At 46.6% G+C, this 21,220-nt stretch overlaps 1 protein-coding gene across 1 annotated transcript in view; it reads right to left on the bottom strand.

Annotated features, from left to right (window-relative positions):
• Nucleotides 1-21,220, bottom strand: part of LOC311229260 (scavenger receptor cysteine-rich domain-containing protein DMBT1-like) — a gene marked incomplete at both ends in the record, with an annotated part of 53,363 nt that overhangs the window by 20,131 nt on the left and 12,012 nt on the right. Inside the window, 2 exons of the mRNA XM_084315327.1 lie at nucleotides 19,110-19,375; nucleotides 20,111-20,480. Of these exons, the coding sequence (XP_084171453.1) occupies nucleotides 19,110-19,375; nucleotides 20,111-20,480 (636 nt within the window). The remainder of the gene's footprint in view (nucleotides 1-19,109; nucleotides 19,376-20,110; nucleotides 20,481-21,220) is intronic.

Below are 21,220 nucleotides of genomic sequence, written 5' to 3'. Positions count from 1 at the left end.
TTGTTTACATCAGGGTCCCCCATTTTCAATTCATCATAACATATATGACATATATGACATACATGCAGAGGTGGGACCAAGTCATTGTTTTGCAAGTCCCAAGTCGAGTCCCAAGTCAAGACTGACAAGTCCCAAGTTGAGTCCCAAGTCCTAACCTTTGAGTTTCAAGTCCTAAACAAGTCATAATACACGCTTCACCAAAAAATGTCATTATCAACTTGTTGGCAAAACATAATCTAATTTCTATAAATGTAATAATATTCAGAATCAGGGTTAGTCTTACATTTGGGCAAGAGCTGCTTGAGAACCAGTTCAGCAGTATATTGAGGGAAAAAAAGAATAAGGATCACCATATCCATTTTAAAGGTAGGATAACAATAACCAACATATTGTCTTTGTGAGGATTCGCCTGTCCCTGGACCTTTTTTCCCTGTCTACTCTCTTCACCAGCCCCCACCCTTGGACATTCTTGTTCCTCTCCCTTCACGCACCTGTTGGGAGTTTGCAATCAGGTCGGGAGAGTACTTAGGTTGCAGACTCCCCTCCAGTCCTTGTCGGGTCGTTCTGTGTTCTGGACTCTGTGTTCGTTCTGTATTCTGTACATCACCATCACCTGCCGCGTCTCCGGCGTGAGACGACGTGCCAGCCATCACCACCTGTCGCCGTTTGCCTGGAGTGGGACACCGCCTTCGCTCTCTAATTCTCTATGGGAGGTTCCAGTGTTCCCACTCCAGACGTCAAGCCGGCTCGCCATCACTCCCGATTTCCACGGGAGGATGGCGTGTGCCCATCCCGTTTCCCCTCGGACCCAGGCTCGCCGTCGCTCCCTATTATTCCACAGGAGGATGGCGTGTGCCCATCCCGTTTCCCCTCAGACCCAGGCTCGCCGTCGCTCCCTAGTATTCCACGGGAGGATGGCGTGTTGCCCATCCCGTTTCCCCTCGGACCCCCTTTGTTCTGCGCTGCCCGTCTGCAGCATCCGAGGAGGAGGAGGAGGTTTCCTTCCTGAGCAGCAGAGCCCTACTCGGTGTAGGGACGGGAGGAGGATCTCCGTGCCCGGCCTCCGCTGCGGGCCCCTGTCCCCGTGCCAGGCCTCCGCCGTCGTAACCCTGTCCTCATCCCTGTAAGCGGTCCTGGCCCTGACACTTAGCCCTGACACTTGCCCTGGTCCTGGCCCTGTCACTTAGCTCTGACACTTAGCCCTGGTCCTGGCCCTGACACTTAGCCCTGGCCCTTAGCCCTGGTCCTGGCCCTGACACTTAGCCCTGGCCCTTAGCCTTGGTCCTGGCCCTGACACTTAGCCCTGGCCCTTAGCCCTGGTCCTGACACTTAGCCCTGGCCCTTAGCTCTGGTCCTGGCCCTGACACTTAGCCCTGGCCCTTAGCCCTGGTCCCTTAGCCTGTTCGCCTGTTAAAGGCACAGTGCCGCAGTTTCAGATTTCATGGACTCTTGTGTTTTTTGTGTTCTCCCTTAAAGGGACTGTGCCGCTTTTGTTAATTAATAAATATTGCCCTGTTTTGGCTTTCTCTAATACCTGTCTTGTGTTGTGCAGTTGGGGTCGGTTTCAAACCATAACAGTCTTCCCACTTGGACCAATCATTTATTTAACGTCTGCCTGCGCTGTTATTGTACACACTATAGTACACATGCAGAGAGCCCTAACCTACTGCAGTACACAATATAGTACACACTATAGTACACATGCAGAGAGTCCTAACCTACTGCAGTACACAATATAGTACACACTACAGTACACATGCAGATAGCCCTAACCTACTGCAGTACACACTATAGTACACACTACAGTACACATGCAGAGAGCCCTAACCTACTGCAGTACACACTATAGTACACACTACAGTACACATGCAGAGAGCACTAACCTACTGCAGTACACACTATAGTACACACTACAGTACACATGCAGAGAGCCCTAACCTACTGCAGTACACAATATAGTACACACTACAGTACACATGCAGATAGCCCTAACCTACTGCAGTACACACTATAGTACACACTACAGTACACATGCAGAGAGCCTTAACCTACTGCAGTACACAATATAGTACACACTACAGTACACATGCAGATAGCCCTAACCTACTGCAGTACACACTATAGTACACACTACAGTACACATGCAGAGCCCTAACCTACTGCAGTACACAATATAGTACACACTACAGTACACATGCAGAGCCCTAACCTACTGCAGTACACAATATAGTACACACTACAGTACACATGCAGAGCCCTAACCTACTGCAGTACACACTGTGTACTGTAGTGTGTACTATAGTGTGTACTGCAGTAGGTTAGGTCTCTCTGCATGTGTACTGTAGTGTGTACTATATTGTGTACTGCAGTAGGTTAGGGCTATCTGCATGTGTACTGTAGTGTGTACTATATTGTGTACTGCAGTAGGTTAGGTCTCTCTGCATGTGTACTGTAGTGTGTACTATAGTGTGTACTGCAGTAGGTTAGGGCTCTCTGCATGTGTACCAAAGCACCTCAAAGGTGCTAAAAACAAAATTACAAACATCTCAAAACAAACTGGTCAGACTACTGCTTGACCTTACTCCTAGAACCCACCTCACCCCTGCCCACTTTGACAACCTAGAATGGCTTAGAGTAGACGACAGAGTACAGCAACTTGCAATGGGCCTGGTCTACAAGATACACTACATGACCAAGGTACCCATGTACATGTCAAAATACTTCCCAAAGGTCAGTGAATACAGATTGCAGAATGGGTACAACACAGTACGGCGCAATACACACAATTGTTAAGGGGATGCAGACCAGAGAAAGACTTTCGTCTTGTTTACATCAGGGTCCCCCATTTTCAATTCATATCGACATTCATGACATACACAACATACATGACATTAGGGATTAATAAGAACGAGCGGCCTCGGAAGAAGATGGCCGCTGCTGCTAAAACCACCGCCTTGCGTCGCCTCGCTGGCTCTTCCGCTTCACAGCGCGGCAGCGGGCGATAAGGGGGGCGTGCTAGAGTGCGGTCACGTGGGCTTAGTGGCCAATCATAGGAACCCGGAAACCGAACTGCGTTGTATTTGGCATAGACGCCACCGGACCACGGTAAGATCTTTTTCACGTAAAGTACATCCCGATCGGGCCTTGTTTTGATAGCCATCCAGGCATTCGGCCTATGCGGCTAATGAGGCTAACACGGTTATTGCTAATCAATAATCAGAAACGACGTCCCCCCCCCCCCCCCCCCCCCCCTTTCATGCATACATGCGTGAGGATCGTACCGATCATATGCAGTTTGAGTTTTAACTGGAGCGTATCTATAACCGAAATGCCATTGGATTTAACGTTATTAGCTATTAGCCCTGTATCTTGGCTTCCAGGAAATATACTAGACCGAATCGGGTATAACGCTTATATTCACGGCGCTATAAAATGAGAACCTATTGATGAAAATCTTTTTTCTTTAAGCCATTTTGAAGGGACGGTTTATGGCCTCAATTGACAATGAGAATGGACAGATAGCAATACTATAAAGTATAGATTTAGCTCTACAAACAGCCCCACGTTTGTTTACATTCCCCGGTCCTCTTGAGATTAATTAGACTCATCCCAGTGGCCACGATTGTGTTAAGAAGATTCGATCATACCTGGTAATGCAGATCGATATGAGTTCTGAAAATTCCTGTATGAAGAGTGGTGAGTACTTTGGTGGTCGATACAATGTCACACACACTACTGGCGTAAGGGATAATGTATAGCAAGGTCATTGTCGCAAAATAATTTACCGACACTGCGTTCTGGAACACCGAGGTGCAGCCGAGGTGTTCTAAATGCAGTGAAGGTCAATTATTTTGCGACAATGACCGAGTATAGCTATACATTATCCCGCTTATTACATGGCTAACTTACTAACAATATACCTAATTCATTTTACACCATCGACAAGACGAGATCAAATGCAGACGCAGTTGTTCTGTGGCTCCTCTATTTTTTTCCAATTACCGTCCGATTTCGTTATTACCGTCCATATCTAAAATATTGGAGAAGCTGGTTTATACCAGAATTTTGAAACATCTTAATGACAATAATATATTATATGAACATCAATATGGTTTCAGACAAAAACACTCTACGTACATGGCTCTCTTACAGTTTATAGATAGAATCACAGATGCACTAGACAATAAGCAATTTTCAATTGGTATATTTCTGGATCTATGAGAATTTTGCAGTATTAATTAGGGAAGCAAATGATGGTTTATCTTGTGTCTCAGATTGGTTCCAGACTAATAAGCTATCGTTAAATGTAGAAAAATCTAATTTTATTGTATTTTGTAATAAAGGTAAAAGTTATTCGAAAAAGGAGGCAAAGCTATTGATCAGTAACACCGAAATCAAACAAGTAACTTCAACAAAGTTTTTAGGGATCCTAGTTGATGATAAACTAAATTGGAAAAAACACATTGATCATGTTTGTAAAAAAGCAATGAAGTCAGTAGGTATAATTAGGAAGGTGTGTTCATTGATAAATAGAAGTTGTTTTTTAATCCTGTATTATAGTCTTATCTTTCCTTACATATCTTATTGTAACATAATTTGGGCTAGCACTCATTCATCTCATCTTCAAAAAATTATTTTACTTCAAAAAAGATTTGTTAGACTGGCAACCCTCTCAGATCGATTTGAACCATCTGCTCCTCTTTTCAAGAAACTAAACATTCTGACTGTGTCTGAGGTTAATTCTTTACAGATATGTATATTTGTGTACAAATGCATTCATGATCACAATCTACCAAATGGTTTTTTCTTTTAATTCAGATGTTCATTCATATGCTACACGTCAGTCCAGGGACCTGCATATACCTTATTGTGGTACTTCACTTAGGCAGTTCTCAGTGAGGTATAGAGGGTCCAATCTTTGGAATGCAGCTGATCCTATGCTGAGGAAATCTCCATCTCTGCTTATTTTTTAAAGCAAACTACAAAGAAATTCTCATCCAAAAGTAGTAGATAGATAACAGGTCATACATGTAGGTATGCATTTGGTTATGTGGGTGGGTAGGTTTATAGGCAGGTGGGTGGGTTGTTATATATTATTATGTACACAGTATATCCATGTATGTACTGTGTGTATGTATGTTTGTATTAACACAAATCTTTTAATGTATTCTGGTATTTTATAATATGCATATTTTTGTATTTTTGTATGTTTGATTTTATAAAACGGGGGACGTTCTTGATAAGCCTCTAGGCTTCTAACTTCTCCTTCACAATCGTTATAACTTATTATTAACCTGATGTAGTGCAGCGGGGCGAGATAAAGCTGGGAACGAGGTTATAGCTTTCGTAACTGCGATCAAAATGCTTGATTGTGATTGGTCAATAGCGCTCCGTTTCCCCTAGCAGCGGTCAACTATTTCTCGATAATTGACCGCTGCTATGGGCAACGGCGCAATAATGACCGCTGTTGGGGGCAACAGAGCGCTATTGACCAATCACAATCAAGCATTTTGATCGCAGTCACGAAAGCTATAACCTCGTTCCCAGCTTTATCTCGCCCCGCTGCACTACATCAGGTTCAATCAAGTCCACAGAACAACTGCGTCTGCATTTGTGTTATGGTTTGACACCGACCCCAAACGCAACGACACAAGAGAGTTGGATTCAGAGTTGCCAAATACAAGGGCTTGTTTATTTGGTGACTAGAATAAGTGAAACAGGGAAAGCAGGTCAACAAGAAACAGGTAATATGAACAAGGGGCAAAGTTCTGCTGCTCTGCAGCTTCTCCCGGAAGGGTAGTCTTGGGAAGCAGGAGCAGACCTCTGAACCGCTCTGCAGACTCTCACGGCGGACCTCTCAGATGTAGTGCAAGACCGAGAGAGGGAGAGAGGGAACGGGTCAGTGACAGAGCAGACTTGAAACGAGCTGGAGGACAGGGTGTTATATTCTTCGTGTTAAACAACACAGTGATGAGCAATAATCCAAAAACAGCCCAAGTGAAATATCTTCATGTAATCACACAGTGAGCAAAATCCAAACACCGTCCAAATGTGAAATACTATCTTCGTGTAAACACACAGTGAGCAAAAATCCAAACACAGTCCAAATGTGAAACAATATCTTCGTGTAAATACACAGTGAGCAAAATCCAAACACAGTCCAAATGTGAAATAATATCTTCGTGTAAATACACAGTGGGAGGTGGAAGATCCCAAAATATTATTCCATAAAGGAAAGGGCAAAAACGATAATGGCTGGGTGAGTGACTGTCTGACAAAAAGGTGGTAGACTTCAGTGTAAGGGTTACACACGAAAATCGGAAATAGGTCAAGACAGTCAATCTAGAAAAACTCACCCAGACGAGCTGCGTAAAGGAACAGGAACAAACAGTGGAGGCGAGCGCGCGCCACGGAGCAGGAATCCAAGCGAAGGCTTCTAGGAATTTCCTGGAGATTAGCACAGTGAAACAGAAGCAACGGGGAAAAACATCCAGCGACAAATCAAGACGAACCAACAACTTAGGGTGGGGAAAACGGGGTATAAATAATGAGGGATCGATTGATTGAAAGGCAGTGACAGCTGGGGAATGTGATTGAAAAGCGTGGGGAAGTGAGGGAACCAATCAGCGACGTCTCAGATGACGTCAGCGGGGAGAAACGTGTGAACGAGGGAATTGAAATACTTGACAGAAAAAATGAATGAAAACAAAGCGAGGGTGGTTAAAGGAACAGAACGAGTGAGAAGGCAAGGACAGAAACCTCACAGTACCCCCCCCTCAACGGGAGCCGCCCGGCGACCAGGCCGACCCGGCTCGTCAGGATGGGCCCGATGGAAGTCGGTGATCAAGCCGGGATCCACGATGAGCTGCCGGGAGACCCAGCTACGCTCCTCAGGGCCGTAACCCTCCCAGTCCACCAGGTATTGGAATCCCCGGCCCCGCCGACGAACGCCCATCAACCGGCGGACCTGCCACTGGGGGTGACCATCCACTAGCACAGGAGGCGGTGGATCAGGAGCCGGAGGCATAAGGGGACTGAGGGAGACGGGCTTAACCCGGGAGACATGGAACACGGGGTGGATGTGCATGGATGCAGGAAGCTTCAGGCGCAGGGCCGCCGGACTGAGTACCTTCAGGACCTCGAAAGGACCGACGAAGCGAGGGTTGAGCTTCTTGGCCGAGGACCGTAGCGGGAGGTCCTTTGCGGAGAGCCACACCCTCTGCCCAGGGCGGTAAGTCGGCGCGGGAACCCGGCGCCGGTCGGCACCACGACAGGCGCGCTCAGATGTCCGGAGCAGCGCGGTCCTGGTGATCTCCCAAACGCGACGGCAGCGGTCGAGGTGGACCTGCACGGAGGGAACTGCCACTTCCGTCTCCAGTGCGGGAAAAAGAGGGGGCTGGTAGCCTAGGGAGGCCTCAAAGGGGGAGAGGCCGGTGGCGGAACTGACCATTGAATTGATCGAGTATTCAACCCAGGGAAGGAAACGACTCCAGGATGCCGGCCTCTCGGCTGCCACACACCGAAGAGCAGACTCCACGCTCTGGTTCATCCTCTCCGTCTGCCCGTTTGTCTGGGGATGGTAGCCGGAGGAGAGACTGACCGTTGCCCCCAATCCCTTGCAGAAAGCCCGCCAAACCTGGGAGGTGAACTGGGGCCCCCGGTCAGAGACGATGTCCTGGGGGAAACCGTGAAGGCGGAACACGTGGTGCGTCAGGAGGTCCGCCGTCTCGGCTGCTGAGGGAAGCTTGGAGAGGGCCACGAGGTGGACCCCCTTGCTGAATCGATCCACCACGGTCAGAAGGCAGGTGTTCCCCTGGGAGGAGGGTAGTCCAGTGACGAAGTCGAGCGCCACATGTGACCACGGACGGCTTGGAACGGGAAGTGGCTGCAAGAGCCCGGAGGGTGCCTGGTGAGAGGCCTTGCTGCGGGCACAGACCGCGCAGGCCAATACGAACTCCTTGACGTCGTTTCGCATGGTGGGCCACCAGAAACGACGAGCCAGGAAGGAGAACGTGCGATGGACGCCTGGGTGGCAGGCGAACCGGCTGGTATGGCCCCACAGCAGTACCTGGGACCGGACAGAGTCAGGGACGAAGAGACGGCTCCTAGGGACGTTGCTTGGAGCACGTTGGAAGCGTAGGGCACGCCTCACCACACCCTCGATGCCCAAGGTGATGGCTCCAACCACTCGGGCCTCCGGGATGATGGGAGATGGGTCCTCAGAGGGTGGAGCCCCCTTGGAGTGCATCCGGGACAGGGAGTCGGCCTTCGTGTTGCGGGAACCGGGGCGGAAGGTCAGCGAGAAGTCGAACCGACTGAGGAAACTGGCCCATCTCGCCTGCCGACCGTTGAGGCGCCTGGAAGCGCGGATGAACGTTAGGTTCTTGTGGTCCGTCCAGATGGTAAAAGGCTCCTCGGCACCCTCTAGCCAATGACGCCACTCCTCCAGAGCCGCCACGACCGCCAGTAGCTCCCGATTGCCGGTGTCGTAGTTCCTCTCGGCGGGGAGGAAGCGACGCGAGTAGAAGGCGCAAGGATGTACCTTCTGGTCGGAAGGAGAACGCTGGGATAGGACAGCGCCCAGGCCAGAATCCGAGGCGTCCACCTCCACGATGAACTGTCTCTTGGGGTCAGGGTGGAGCAGGATAGGAGCGGAAGTGAACCTTCTCTTGAGGGAGCGGAACGCAGCGCATGCCGCTGGGGACCAGTCGAACGGCAGAGCGGGGGAGGTCAGCTTGGTAAGAGGCTCCGCCACTTGGCTGTAGTTCCGGATGAACCTTCGGTAGAAGTTTGCGAACCCGAGGAAACTCTGTAGCTCCTTCCGAGTGGTGGGTTCCGGCCAATCCTCCACAGCCTGGATCTTGCGAGGATCCGCTCGGGTCAAGCCCTTCTCCACGATGAAGCCCAGGTAGTCGACGGAGTTGGAGTGGAAACGGCACTTCTCCGCCTTGACGAAGAGCCGATTGTGGAGGAGGCGCTCCAGCACCCGGCGGACATGCAGGATGTGTTCCTCGAGGGTCCTGGAAAAGATAAGAATGTCGTCCAGGTACACCACCACGAACACCTCCAGCATGTCACGGAGGACATCGTTCATGAGTGCCTGGAATACCGCCGGGGCGTTGGTGAGACCGAACGGCATCACAAGGTACTCATAGTGGCCCCTGGGGGTCTTGAAGGCGGTCTTCCATTCATCGCCCTAATGAGGAACTGGATCCTCTCTACGTGGTTCCCAGCAATGGTCAGCAAGACTGGGCCGGTCCGTTGAGAGATGTCGGCCAGGCGGTGTTGGTCCAACGAAAAGATCTCCAAGGGCCTCACAAGGGCCTCAAGAGGTATGTTGGCTTGGGTGGCAAACTCGAAGTCGAGGAAGTTCTCGTCTGCCCCAGAGTCGATGAGGGCCTCCACCGTGGCACGTTGGTCCCCCCAGGCCAGGGTGACGCTCAACAGATGGTCAGGTGGTGCGCGGCGCTGGGAATGGGAAAAACGGCTCACCAGGATCTCCCGGGGTCTTGGTGAGCCCGATCTTTTGGCCGGGTAGGGCAGTCGGCGATACGGTGTCCCGCACCTCCGCAGTAGAGGCAGAGACCGGACCTGAGCCTTGCCTGACGCTCCGCCTGGCTCAGATGAGAGCGTCCCAGCTGCATGGGTTCCTCCTCGCGCACCGGACGGGGGGGCCTGCTACCCACAGTAGTGTTGGGGACGGGGCGTCCAGGAGTCCGGGGTGCTTCAGGAGGTGACAGTCGGGCCCTCTCGCGCCTTCTCTCCAGGAGGCGTCCGTCAATACGGATGACAAGGCTAAACAGCTCCTCGAGGGAGTCGGGCACCTCCCTGGTAGCGAGCTGGTCCCGGACTGCGTCACTGAGCCCCCTTATGAAGGTTAGGCGAAGAGCAGGTTCGTTCCATCCGCTCTCCACCGCCGCCAGTCGAAACTCCATGACATAGTCCGTCACCCTGCTGCTCCCTTGCCGGAAGGTCCCCAACCGGGCTCCAGGGTCCAGACCTCGGGCTGGATGGTGGAACACTCTGCGGAGCTCCGCCACGAAGTCTGGGTAGGAGAACAAAAAATCTGCTTCCATTGCCCAGGAGGATGTGACCCACTGGGCAGCATGGCCTGAAAGTAGGTTGGTTATATAAGCCACTCGGGACCCATGAGCTGAAAAACGGCTTGGCTGATGACGGAAAACCAACTCACATTGCATGATGAATGTGGCACACTCCTCGGGATTACCGTCAAACAGCCGTGGGACGGAGAGAAGGGGTTCCCGAGGTGCGAGATCTGCTGGGGCTGCGGGGAATGTTCCTGGAGGGTGTGAGAGGTGAAAAGTATTAACGGCGTCGCCCAGCGAGTTAAGCTGGGCGAGAATCTCGGACTGTTGTCCCGCCATAGCGGCCATTGAACCCTGCATAGGCAGGACCTGGTCCCTGAGGTTCTGCACCGCAGCCGCAGCCCGCTCTAGTTGGAGACCGTGATCCCTGGTCAACTCGACTTGAAATGCAAGTGCGGTTCTGACCCCCTCTGTGTCGGCTGGGGTCGTCATGGTTGGTTCGTAATGTTATGGTTTGACACCGACCCCAAACGCAACGACACAAGAGAGTTGGATTCAGAGTTGCCAAATACAAGGGCTTGTTTATTTGGTGACTAGAATAAGTGAAACAGGGAAAGCAGGTCAACAAGAAACAGGTAATATGAACAAGGGGCAAAGTTCTGCTGCTCTGCAGCTTCTCCCGGAAGGGTAGTCTTGGGAAGCAGGAGCAGACCTCTGAACCGCTCTGCAGACTCTCACGGCGGACCTCTCAGATGTAGTGCAAGACCGAGAGAGGGAGAGAGGGAACGGGTCAGTGACAGAGCAGACTTGAAACGAGCTGGAGGACAGGGTGTTATATTCTTCGTGTTAAACAACACAGTGATGAGCAATAATCCAAAAACAGCCCAAGTGAAATATCTTCATGTAATCACACAGTGAGCAAAATCCAAACACCGTCCAAATGTGAAATACTATCTTCGTGTAAACACACAGTGAGCAAAAATCCAAACACAGTCCAAATGTGAAACAATATCTTCGTGTAAATACACAGTGAGCAAAATCCAAACACAGTCCAAATGTGAAATAATATCTTCGTGTAAATACACAGTGGGAGGTGGAAGATCCCAAAATATTATTCCATAAAGGAAAGGGCAAAAACGATAATGGCTGGGTGAGTGACTGTCTGACAAAAAGGTGGTAGACTTCAGTGTAAGGGTTACACACGAAAATCGGAAATAGGTCAAGACAGTCAATCTAGAAAAACTCACCCAGACGAGCTGCGTAAAGGAACAGGAACAAACAGTGGAGGCGAGCGCGCGCCACGGAGCAGGAATCCAAGCGAAGGCTTCTAGGAATTTCCTGGAGATTAGCACAGTGAAACAGAAGCAACGGGGAAAAACATCCAGCGACAAATCAAGACGAACCAACAACTTAGGGTGGGGAAAACGGGGTATAAATAATGAGGGATCGATTGATTGAAAGGCAGTGACAGCTGGGGAATGTGATTGAAAAGCGTGGGGAAGTGAGGGAACCAATCAGCGACGTCTCAGATGACGTCAGCGGGGAGAAACGTGTGAACGAGGGAATTGAAATACTTGACAGAAAAAATGAATGAAAACAAAGCGAGGGTGGTTAAAGGAACAGAACGAGTGAGAAGGCAAGGACAGAAACCTCACAATTTGATCTCGTCTTGTCGATGGTGTAAAATGAATTAGGTATATTGTTAGTAAGTTAGCCATGTAATAAGCGGGATAATGTATAGCTATACTCGGTCATTGTCGCAAAATAATTGACCTTCACTGCATTTAGAACACCTCGTCTGCGCCCAGTGATGCGTTCCTCATGGGATCGCGTGCACGCACCTGGAGCGTGCGTGCACGTGGCGTCCTTAGCGTGCGTGCAATCAGTGTTGATATGAGGAACGCAACACTGGCTACGCCTCGGTGTTCCAGAACACAGTGTCGGCCAATTATTTTGCGACAATGACCTCGTAGCTATACATTATCCCTAGCCCCTTACGTGACTGCGATGTGCAAGCCTGGGGCCGCGTGACCGCAGTCACTCTCAGCTGTGCCGCGACCAGGCTAAAAAGAAAGTACCAAGCGGTGATCGGGGGCTGGGGTGGGTAAAAAATATATCAGATATGAATTTCAAAGATACCCAGCGTACAATATGGGTTTAACACAGCTTTACAGTGGGGTCTGGAAGCTCGGAGTTGCTAATAAACAGTTTAAAACATTGTTACAAAACGAGTGGTACTCACAGAGCGAACGTCCATTTCCGCCGTTGGTGCCACAGCGCATGCGCACCAGGCAGCCAAATAGCGGCAAAAGAAGAAGACGCCATCTTGCCAACGTTCGCTCTGTGAGTACCACTCATTTTGTAACAATGTTTTAAACTGTTTATTAGCAACTCCGAGCTTCCAGACCCCACTGTAAAGCTGTGTTAAACCCATATTGTACGCTGGGTATCTTTGAAATTCATATCTGATATATTTTTTACCCACCCCAGCCCCCGATCACCGCTTGGTACTTTCTTTTTAGCCTGGTCGCGGCACAGCTGAGAGTGACTGCGGTCACGCGGCCCCAGGCTTGCACATCGCAGTCACGTAAGGGGCTAGGGATAATGTATAGCTACGAGGTCATTGTCGCAAAATAATTGGCCGACACTGTGTTCTGGAACACCGAGGCGTAGCCAGTGTTGCGTTCCTCATATCAACACTGATTGCACGCACGCTAAGGACGCCACGTGCACGCACGCTCCAGGTGCGTGCACGCGATCCCATGAGGAACGCATCACTGGGCGCAGACGAGGTGTTCTAAATGCAGTGAAGGTCAATTATTTTGCGACAATGACCGAGTATAGCTATACATTATCCCGCTTATTACATGGCTAACTTACTAACAATATACCTAATTCATTTTACACCATCGACAAGACGAGATCAAAGGCAGACGCAGTTGTTCTGTGGACTTGATTGAACCTGATGTAGTGCAGCGGGGCGAGATAAAGCTGGGAACGAGGTTATAGCTTTCGTGACTGCGATCAAAATGCTTGATTGTGATTGGTCAATAGCGCTCTGTTGCCCCCAACATCGGTCATTATTGCGCCGTTGCCCATAGCAGCGGTCAATTATCGAGAAATAGTTGACCGCTGCTAGGGGAAACGGAGCGCTATTGACCAATCACAATCAAGCATTTTGATCGCAGTTACGAAAGCTATAACCTCGTTCCCAGCTTTATCTCGCCCCGCTGCACTACATCAGGTTAATAATAAGTTATAACGATTGTGAAGGAGAAGTTAGAAGCCTAGAGGCTTATCAAGAACGTCCCCCGTTTTATAAAATCAAACATACAAAAATACAAGAATATGCATATTATAAAATACCAGAATACATTAAAAGATTTGTGTTAATACAAACATACATACACACAGTACATACATGGATATACTGTGTACATAATAATATATAACAACCCACCCACCTGCCTATAAACCTACCCACCCACATAACCAAATGCATACCTACATGTATGACCTGTTATCTATCTACTACTTTTGGATGAGAATTTCTTTGTAGTTTGCTTTAAAAATAAGCAGAGATGGAGATTTCCTCAGCATAGGATCAGCTGCATTCCAAAGATTGGACCCTCTATACCTCACTGAGAACTGCCTAAGTGAAGTACCACAATAAGGTATATGCAGGTCCCTGGACTGACGTGTAGCATATGAATGAACATCTGAATTAAAAGAAAAAAAACTATTAAAGCCATTTGGTAGATTGTGATCATGAATGCATTTGTACACAAATATACATATCTGTAAAGAATTAACCTCAGACACAGTCAGAATGTTTAGTTTCTTGAAAAGAGGAGCAGATGGTTCAAATCGATCTGAGAGGGTTGCCAGTCTAACAAATCTTTTTTGAAGTAAAATAATTTTTTGAAGATGAGATGAATGAGTGCTAGCCCAAATTATGTTACAATAAGATATGTACGGAAAGATAAGACTATAATACAGGATTAAAAAACAACTTCTATTTATCAATGAACACACCTTCCTAATTATACCTACTGACTTCATTGCTTTTTTACAAACATGATCAATGTGTTTTTTCCAATTTAGTTTATCATCAACTAGGATCCCTAAAAACTTTGTTGAAGTTACTTGTTTGATTTCGGTGTTACTGATCAATAGCTTTGCCTCCTTTTTCGAATAACTTTTACCTTTATTACAAAATACAATAAAATTAGATTTTTCTACATTTAACGATAGCTTATTAGTCTGGAACCAATCTGAGACACAAGATAAACCATCATTTGCTTCCCTAATTAATACTGCAAAATTCTCATGTGACATTATAATGTTGGTGTCATCAGCAAACAAGATCGAGAATACTCTAGGAGATACCCAAGCAAAATCATTTATATAAATCAAAAATAAAAGGGGGCCAAGTATAGAGCCCTGAGGAACCCCACAGACTAGCTTTGCCCTGTCAGAGTCATCGCCATTTATGGAAACAAACTGTTCCCTATTATAAAGATAGTCACTGAGCCATTTAATCAGGTCGCCAGCCAAACCATACCTCTGAAGCTTTGATATAAGTATTTTATGGTCCACAGTATCAAATGCTTTGGATAGATCCAGAAATATACCAATTGAAAATTGCTTATTGTCTAGTCACTAGTGCATCTGTGATTCTATCTATAAACTGTAAGAGAGCCATGTACGTAGAGTGTTTTTGTCTGAAACCATATTGATGTTCATATAATATATTATTGTCATTAAGATGTTTCAAAATTCTGGTATAAACCAGCTTCTCCAATATTTTAGATATGGACGGTAATAACGAAATCGGACGGTAATTGGAAAAAAATAGAGGAGCCACAGAACAACTGCGTCTGCATTTGATCTCGTCTTGTCGATGGTGTAAAATGAATTAGGTATATTGTTAGTAAGTTAGCCATGTAATAAGCGGGATAATGTATAGCTATACTCGGTCATTGTCGCAAAATAATTGACCTTCACTGCATTTAGAACACCTCGGCTGCACCTCGGTGTTCCAGAACGCAGTGTCGGTAAATTATTTTGCGACAATGACCTTGCTATACATTATCCCTTACGCCAGTAGTGTGTGTGACATTGTATCGACCACCAAAGTACTCACCACTCTTCATACAGGAATTTTCAGAACTCATATCGATCTGCATTACCAGGTATGATCGAATCTTCTTAACACAATCGCGGCCACTGGGATGAGTCTAATTAATCTCAAGAGGACCGGGGAATGTAAACAAACGTGGGGCTGTTTGTAGAGCTAAATCTATACTTTATAGTATTGCTATCTGTCCATTCTCATTGTCAATTGAGTCCATAAACCGTCCCTTCAAAATGGCTTAAAGAAAAAAGATTTTCATCAATAGGTTCTCATTTTATAGCGCCGTGAATATAAGCGTTATACCGGATTTGGTCTAGTATATTTCCTGGAAGCCAAGATACAGGGCTAATAGCTAATAACGTTAAATCCAATGGCATTTCGGTTATAGATACGCTCCAGTTAAAACTCAAACTGCATATGATGGGGGGGGGGGGGGGGACGGGACGGACGTCGTTTCTGATTATTGATTAGCAATAACCGTGTTAGCCTCATTAGCCTCATAGGCCGAACGCCTGGATGGCTATCAAAACAAGGCCCGATCGGGATGTACTTTACGTGAAAAAGATCTTACCGTGGTCCGGTGGCGTCTATGCCAAATACAACGCAGTTCGGTTTCCGGGTTCCTCTGATTGGCCACTAAGCCCACGTGACCGCACTCTAGCACGCCCCCCTTATCGCCCGCTGCCGCGCTGTGAAGCGGAAGAGCCAGCGAGGCGACGCGAGGCGGTGGTTTTAGCAGCAGCGGCCATCTTCTTCCGAGGCCGCTCGTTCTTATTAATCCCTAATGTCATGTATGTTGTGTATGTCATGAATGTCGATATGAATTGAAAATGGGGGACCCTGATGTAAACAAGACGAAAGTCTTTCTCTGGTCTGCATCCCCTTAACAATTGTGTGTATTGCGCCGTACTGTGTTGTACCCATTCTGCAATCTGTTAAATAAAGTTTTCATTCATTCATTCATTCATTCATTCATTCATTCATTCATTCATTCATTCATTCATTCATTCATTTTTCCCCCACTACTCCCAAAAGTAACACTAAATAATAGATAAAGTACAACAACGCCAGACTCAAGAAACTGTGTTCCTTTTGGCGCAATACACACACTTGTTAAGGATTGCAGACCAGAGAAAGACGTGTGTCTTGTTTACATCAGGGTCCCCCATTTTCAATCCATATCGATATTTATGATACACAACATACATGACAGCTTTGGCTGTTTGTACGATGAAACAAAGAACTTCTAAGATATACATTAACTTGGATTTCAGTGATATTCAGCGGTTATGTCAGTGTTCTTAAGAGCTTGTAGTTGTGCATTTCATAAAAAAACAAACTCGCATCATTTGGGTATTTCTGAATGTTTTGGCATATGAGTCTATATAGGATGCATTTTTGTGTAATTGTTTGATCATAATACAGGACTAAGGAACATGGTATTTTTTTTATTTCAAATTATATATATAGGACTATGTATAAAGAAACCATTTCTTCTTTCAGAAAGGCTGATATAAAGCTAATGTTTTGTGTAATTGTTATACTCATTGAGGACCATTACATTTGTAGTATTAATCGTAGAATCATATCATATCAGTACCTTCAATAAAGAGTAGATCTGACTACTTTACTGAATTAACAATTACTGTGAATATCTCCAAACCACGCTCACAAACATTGAGTAACAATACCTTGGATGATGTAACTGATATGGATATTAGTCGCGCTACTGGAGAAAAATTGTGTGTATTGCGCCAAAGGGAACACATTTTCTTGAGTCTGGCGTTGTTGTACTTTATCTATTTAGTGTTACTTTTGGGAGTAGTGGGAGAGAAATGAATGAATGAAAACTTTATTTAACAGATTGCAGAATGGGTACAATACAGTACAGCGCAATACACACAATTGTTAAGGGGATGCAGACCAGAGAAAGACGTTTGTCTTGTTTACATCAGGGTCCCCCATTTTCAATTCATATCGACATTTATGACATACACAACATACATGACATTAGGGATTAATAAGAACGAGCCGCCTCGGAAGACGGCCGCTGCTGCTGAAACCACCGCCTCGCGTCGCCTCGCTGGCTCTTCCGCTTCACAGCGCGGCAGCGGGCGATAAGGGGGGCGTGCCAGCGCGCGGTCACGTGGGCTTAGTGGCCAATCAGAGGAACCCGGAAACCAAACTGCGTTGTATTTGGCATAGACGCAGCCCGGAGTGGAGGACCCTGGACTAAAGAGGAGACGTGTAGGAAGATGATGAGGGGGGGAGGGGGGAAATAAATGAAAAAAACATGAAAAGCAAGAGAGTTGTTTTTGAAGGAAGAGCGTTGAAATTGCAGCATTTCTTGGTAATGCTTTACTTTAAGGTAAGGGATTACAAATATAGAATAATTACCTAGGAGCTACCGTTGATTACCCGTCAGTTACTCACGTCTCAGACCGTGACCTGAGTCTCCTCAATCTGGGATGCGGGGAAATCCTTCACGAATGGCTTCTATACTTCACTTCCCAACAACACATTGACTGAAATGAATTTAACTCTTTACCTGCTTACCCCATGATTCACTTCCCCAAGGGGATTAATAAAAGTACAACTTTTCATGTCAATCAATCCTTTTTTTATTTTTATTTTAGAACCTTCACTGTGAATAATGCTGTGACAACCAAGCCTACGGTGTTGACACTTTTGAGAGTGCTGCTTTATTTTAAGAGTGGTGGGACTCGATTACATTTTTTAATCGGATTAATTCGAGACTTTATAGTAAATTAATCGAAATTAATCACATTTTAATCGCATATCAATATTTGATGCGAAAAGCTAAACATTTCAATTCAAATTAATTTTGGTATACGAGTGAATCAATGAAATTATACATAAGTTTAAGCAGCAAAATCCTGTATTAGCTACACAGACCAACAGATCAATGCAATTTTTAAGAAAGTGCAGCAATTTTAGGAATAATATATATATAGCACAAAGGACCTTTTGTAAACTCAAGCACTTTCAAGGTAAAAGTAAAACGCAGTACTTTCAAGTACATTCCAGAACAGTTGACCATTGGAAAAAGAAAACTCTTGATTGATCTCAATTTCTCTTATTTCAGACTAGGAAAAAAAGTTATTTGCGATTTATTATACTTTATACTTATAGCACATGCATGAGTCTGGTCTCCTTTGAAAGGTAACATTCGTACACAATAAAGAAAAATCATCATACGATTAAATGCATCACTTTTTTAAACTTTTAATTCTTTCTGTAGTTAATTAATAGAAATTAATGCGATATAGTAGTAGTAGTTTATTGTCACGAATAAAGTACAGGTACATTATAGTGAGATGCTTGGTTCATATACACATACAGCTCATTATAGTAATATTCCACAATTATTAGTTGATAGTAATAATGGCACACATACATTTCACACCAACATGCACATTTGATGATACATGTTACATGCTAAGTCTTAAGACAACGTATGTGTATCACCGCTGCCATTTCCACGGCGCGGTCCAGCCCTATAGTAGTCCCAGCCCTACTATTAATACAGCTATACATATTCATATTTACCTTCACAGACTCAAATCAAATCAAATCAAATTTATTTATAGGGCCCGACAACACACGTTAATGTCCCCATGGGCCGTACATGTCTTCTTTAAACAAGTCAAGAAGAAAACATAACAATAAGTCAAGAACAGAACAAGAACACCTTAAGGTCCAACAAATTTAAAATAAATGCAAATAAATGAAAGAATGCAAGCACTCCCAGACATACCCCACGCGAAGGTAAGGAAAAACTCACTAAAACCTAACAATAGGGAAAAATGGTCCACAGGCAGTGTGGAGGAGAGAAACCTTAGAAGGGCCATTCAAGGGGGGATCTCCCTTCTTAGATGTCGGTGATAGTAGTGTTGCAGACTAACAGTTGCAGACAACACCTGCATCCTCGTGGTGACCACAGTTGTGGGATCCGAACCCTTGATGGCTGCACTGTGTGATCGCAGACTCATTGCCTGTGCACCTGACGTCATCCAACCATATGGGCCCTCTACCCTGTCCAAAATGTGCATAATGGGATGCAGACAGTGCCCGGCCACAGCCGAGCTGTCTACACACCACCTGGGCATCATTCAGGTCCCAGGCATCATCACACACCGTCCCCCACTGGTCATCATGGTAGACCTCCACTCTGCCAGAACAAGGGTTGTCAGAGTAGCCGTTGACCAGTCTCACCGGAGCACCAGCTGAAATACAAATACATATACAGTATATATATATATATATATATATATATTTTTTTTTTTACTTTATTTGGATACAAGCACTGTGTCCAAACGCTGTCCAAACTGAGCAGTCAAATACATTTTCATCATGACAGATGCTGACATACACAGAAAGGATTGGTTATTTTTTTTATCCACTTTTTCTCCCATTTTCTATATTTTCTCCCATCCCAATTTCCTATCATCCAATTCAACCCTCCCCTGTCACGGACGCTGTTTCTTGCCTCCCACAAGCCGGCTGCAATGTGGACTAAGTCATACATAGCACAAGTCCCCTCCGGTACTTGAGGTAACAGCAGTCGCATCTTTTCACCTGCGCAGCTCGATCTCTCAGTGGCGAGGAGTAACGCGTGGGAGGCTCACGCTGCCCCCGACACTTCCTGATTCTACTGCGCAGGCGCACCAACCGACCTGTAGGAGTCGCTGTCCACAACGCCCGATCCCCACCCATCAGTTTCCCACCCCCTAATACTGCCAATGTGTATTAGTACGGACGACCAGCTAAACTGAAAGCAAATGTGGAGCGCTGGGCTCGAACAGGCAAGCCCAGCGTCTCAAGATTTCGTGGCGAGCGCCTTGCCCACTACGCCACGTAGCCGCCCCCCGAAAGGATTGGTTATTATAGGAATACATGTTCATACTGACCTTCACAGACAACACCAGCATCCTCTGTGTGACTACAGTCGTGGGATCCAAACCCTTGGTGGCTGCACTGTGTGAGGTTGGACTCACTGCCTGTACACCTGACCTCATCCAACCAGATGGGTCCACTGCCTTGTCCGAACAGGGCAGTATGTGGTGCAGACAGGGCCCGGCCACAGCCCAGCTGTCTACACACCACCTGGGCATCATTCAGGTCCCAGGCATCATCACACACTGTCCCCCACTGTCCACGGTGGAAGATCTCCACTCTGCCTGAACAGGAGCCGTTCCTTCCATCGGCCAGGTGGACCTTCCCCTCTGCTGCTGTGTTGTTGCCTGGTGTTGGTGGCCTGGTGATGTTGGCTATCGCTGTAGTGGTGGTAGTGTTTATTGGTCTGGGAGGAGGTGTGGCTGGAGGTCTTGTGGTATTAACCTCTGGTAGGACTGGGGAAAATAATATCCATAAACCTACAAGGCAACTAAAAGTCCCACTTAGTGGCGGAATGTCACTAGAGGCCACCGCTAAAAATTTTAATTTTTTTTTTAAATAAATAATAATTACTCATTTTAAGTATGTTTTTGTTTAGAATGCACAATAATGTGTAATATATCAAATATAAATCATTGTTTGTGCTTCCTGTTCATCAACCTCTCTCTTCTGGGGCGCTAGAAACATCGCCCCAGTCAGTGCGCAACGCAGCCAATTGAAAAATTACATAGCTAAATAAATGCACCTAGCAACATAAATTTAGCCAGTCAGCGTCTTCAAATATGATGCCTAGGGGGCAATTCATTTAGCACCCCAAGCAGAGTCAGTGTGAGGTTTTGGTCCGCTCCCTGCCACACGCTCCGTTCCTTTAAGGTACTATGTGATTAATGCGTGCCGTGTTGATTGGTGCTTTCCTCGCCACACGCTTTTGAAGCAAGTATCAATCTCATCCCGCAGCTGTCACAGCTTGTAATCAGCGCCCCTGTAGGCTTTATATGCTCAGACCCCCTTACTATCGATGTTGGGTCGTTTTGAATTACACCTGCATATACCTGCCTTCCCCGTCGCTGTTGCTGTCTTTTGCTCTCCAGGGCCCTCATTCATCAACGTGTTCTACGCA

This window comes from Notolepis coatsorum (assembly GCF_963971535.1).
Source record: "Notolepis coatsorum genome assembly, chromosome: 5".
Taxonomy (NCBI): Eukaryota; Metazoa; Chordata; class Actinopteri; order Aulopiformes; family Paralepididae; genus Notolepis; species Notolepis coatsorum.
Note: the sequence above shows the minus strand (reverse complement) of the source record. Positions and strands in the feature narration are given on the sequence as shown.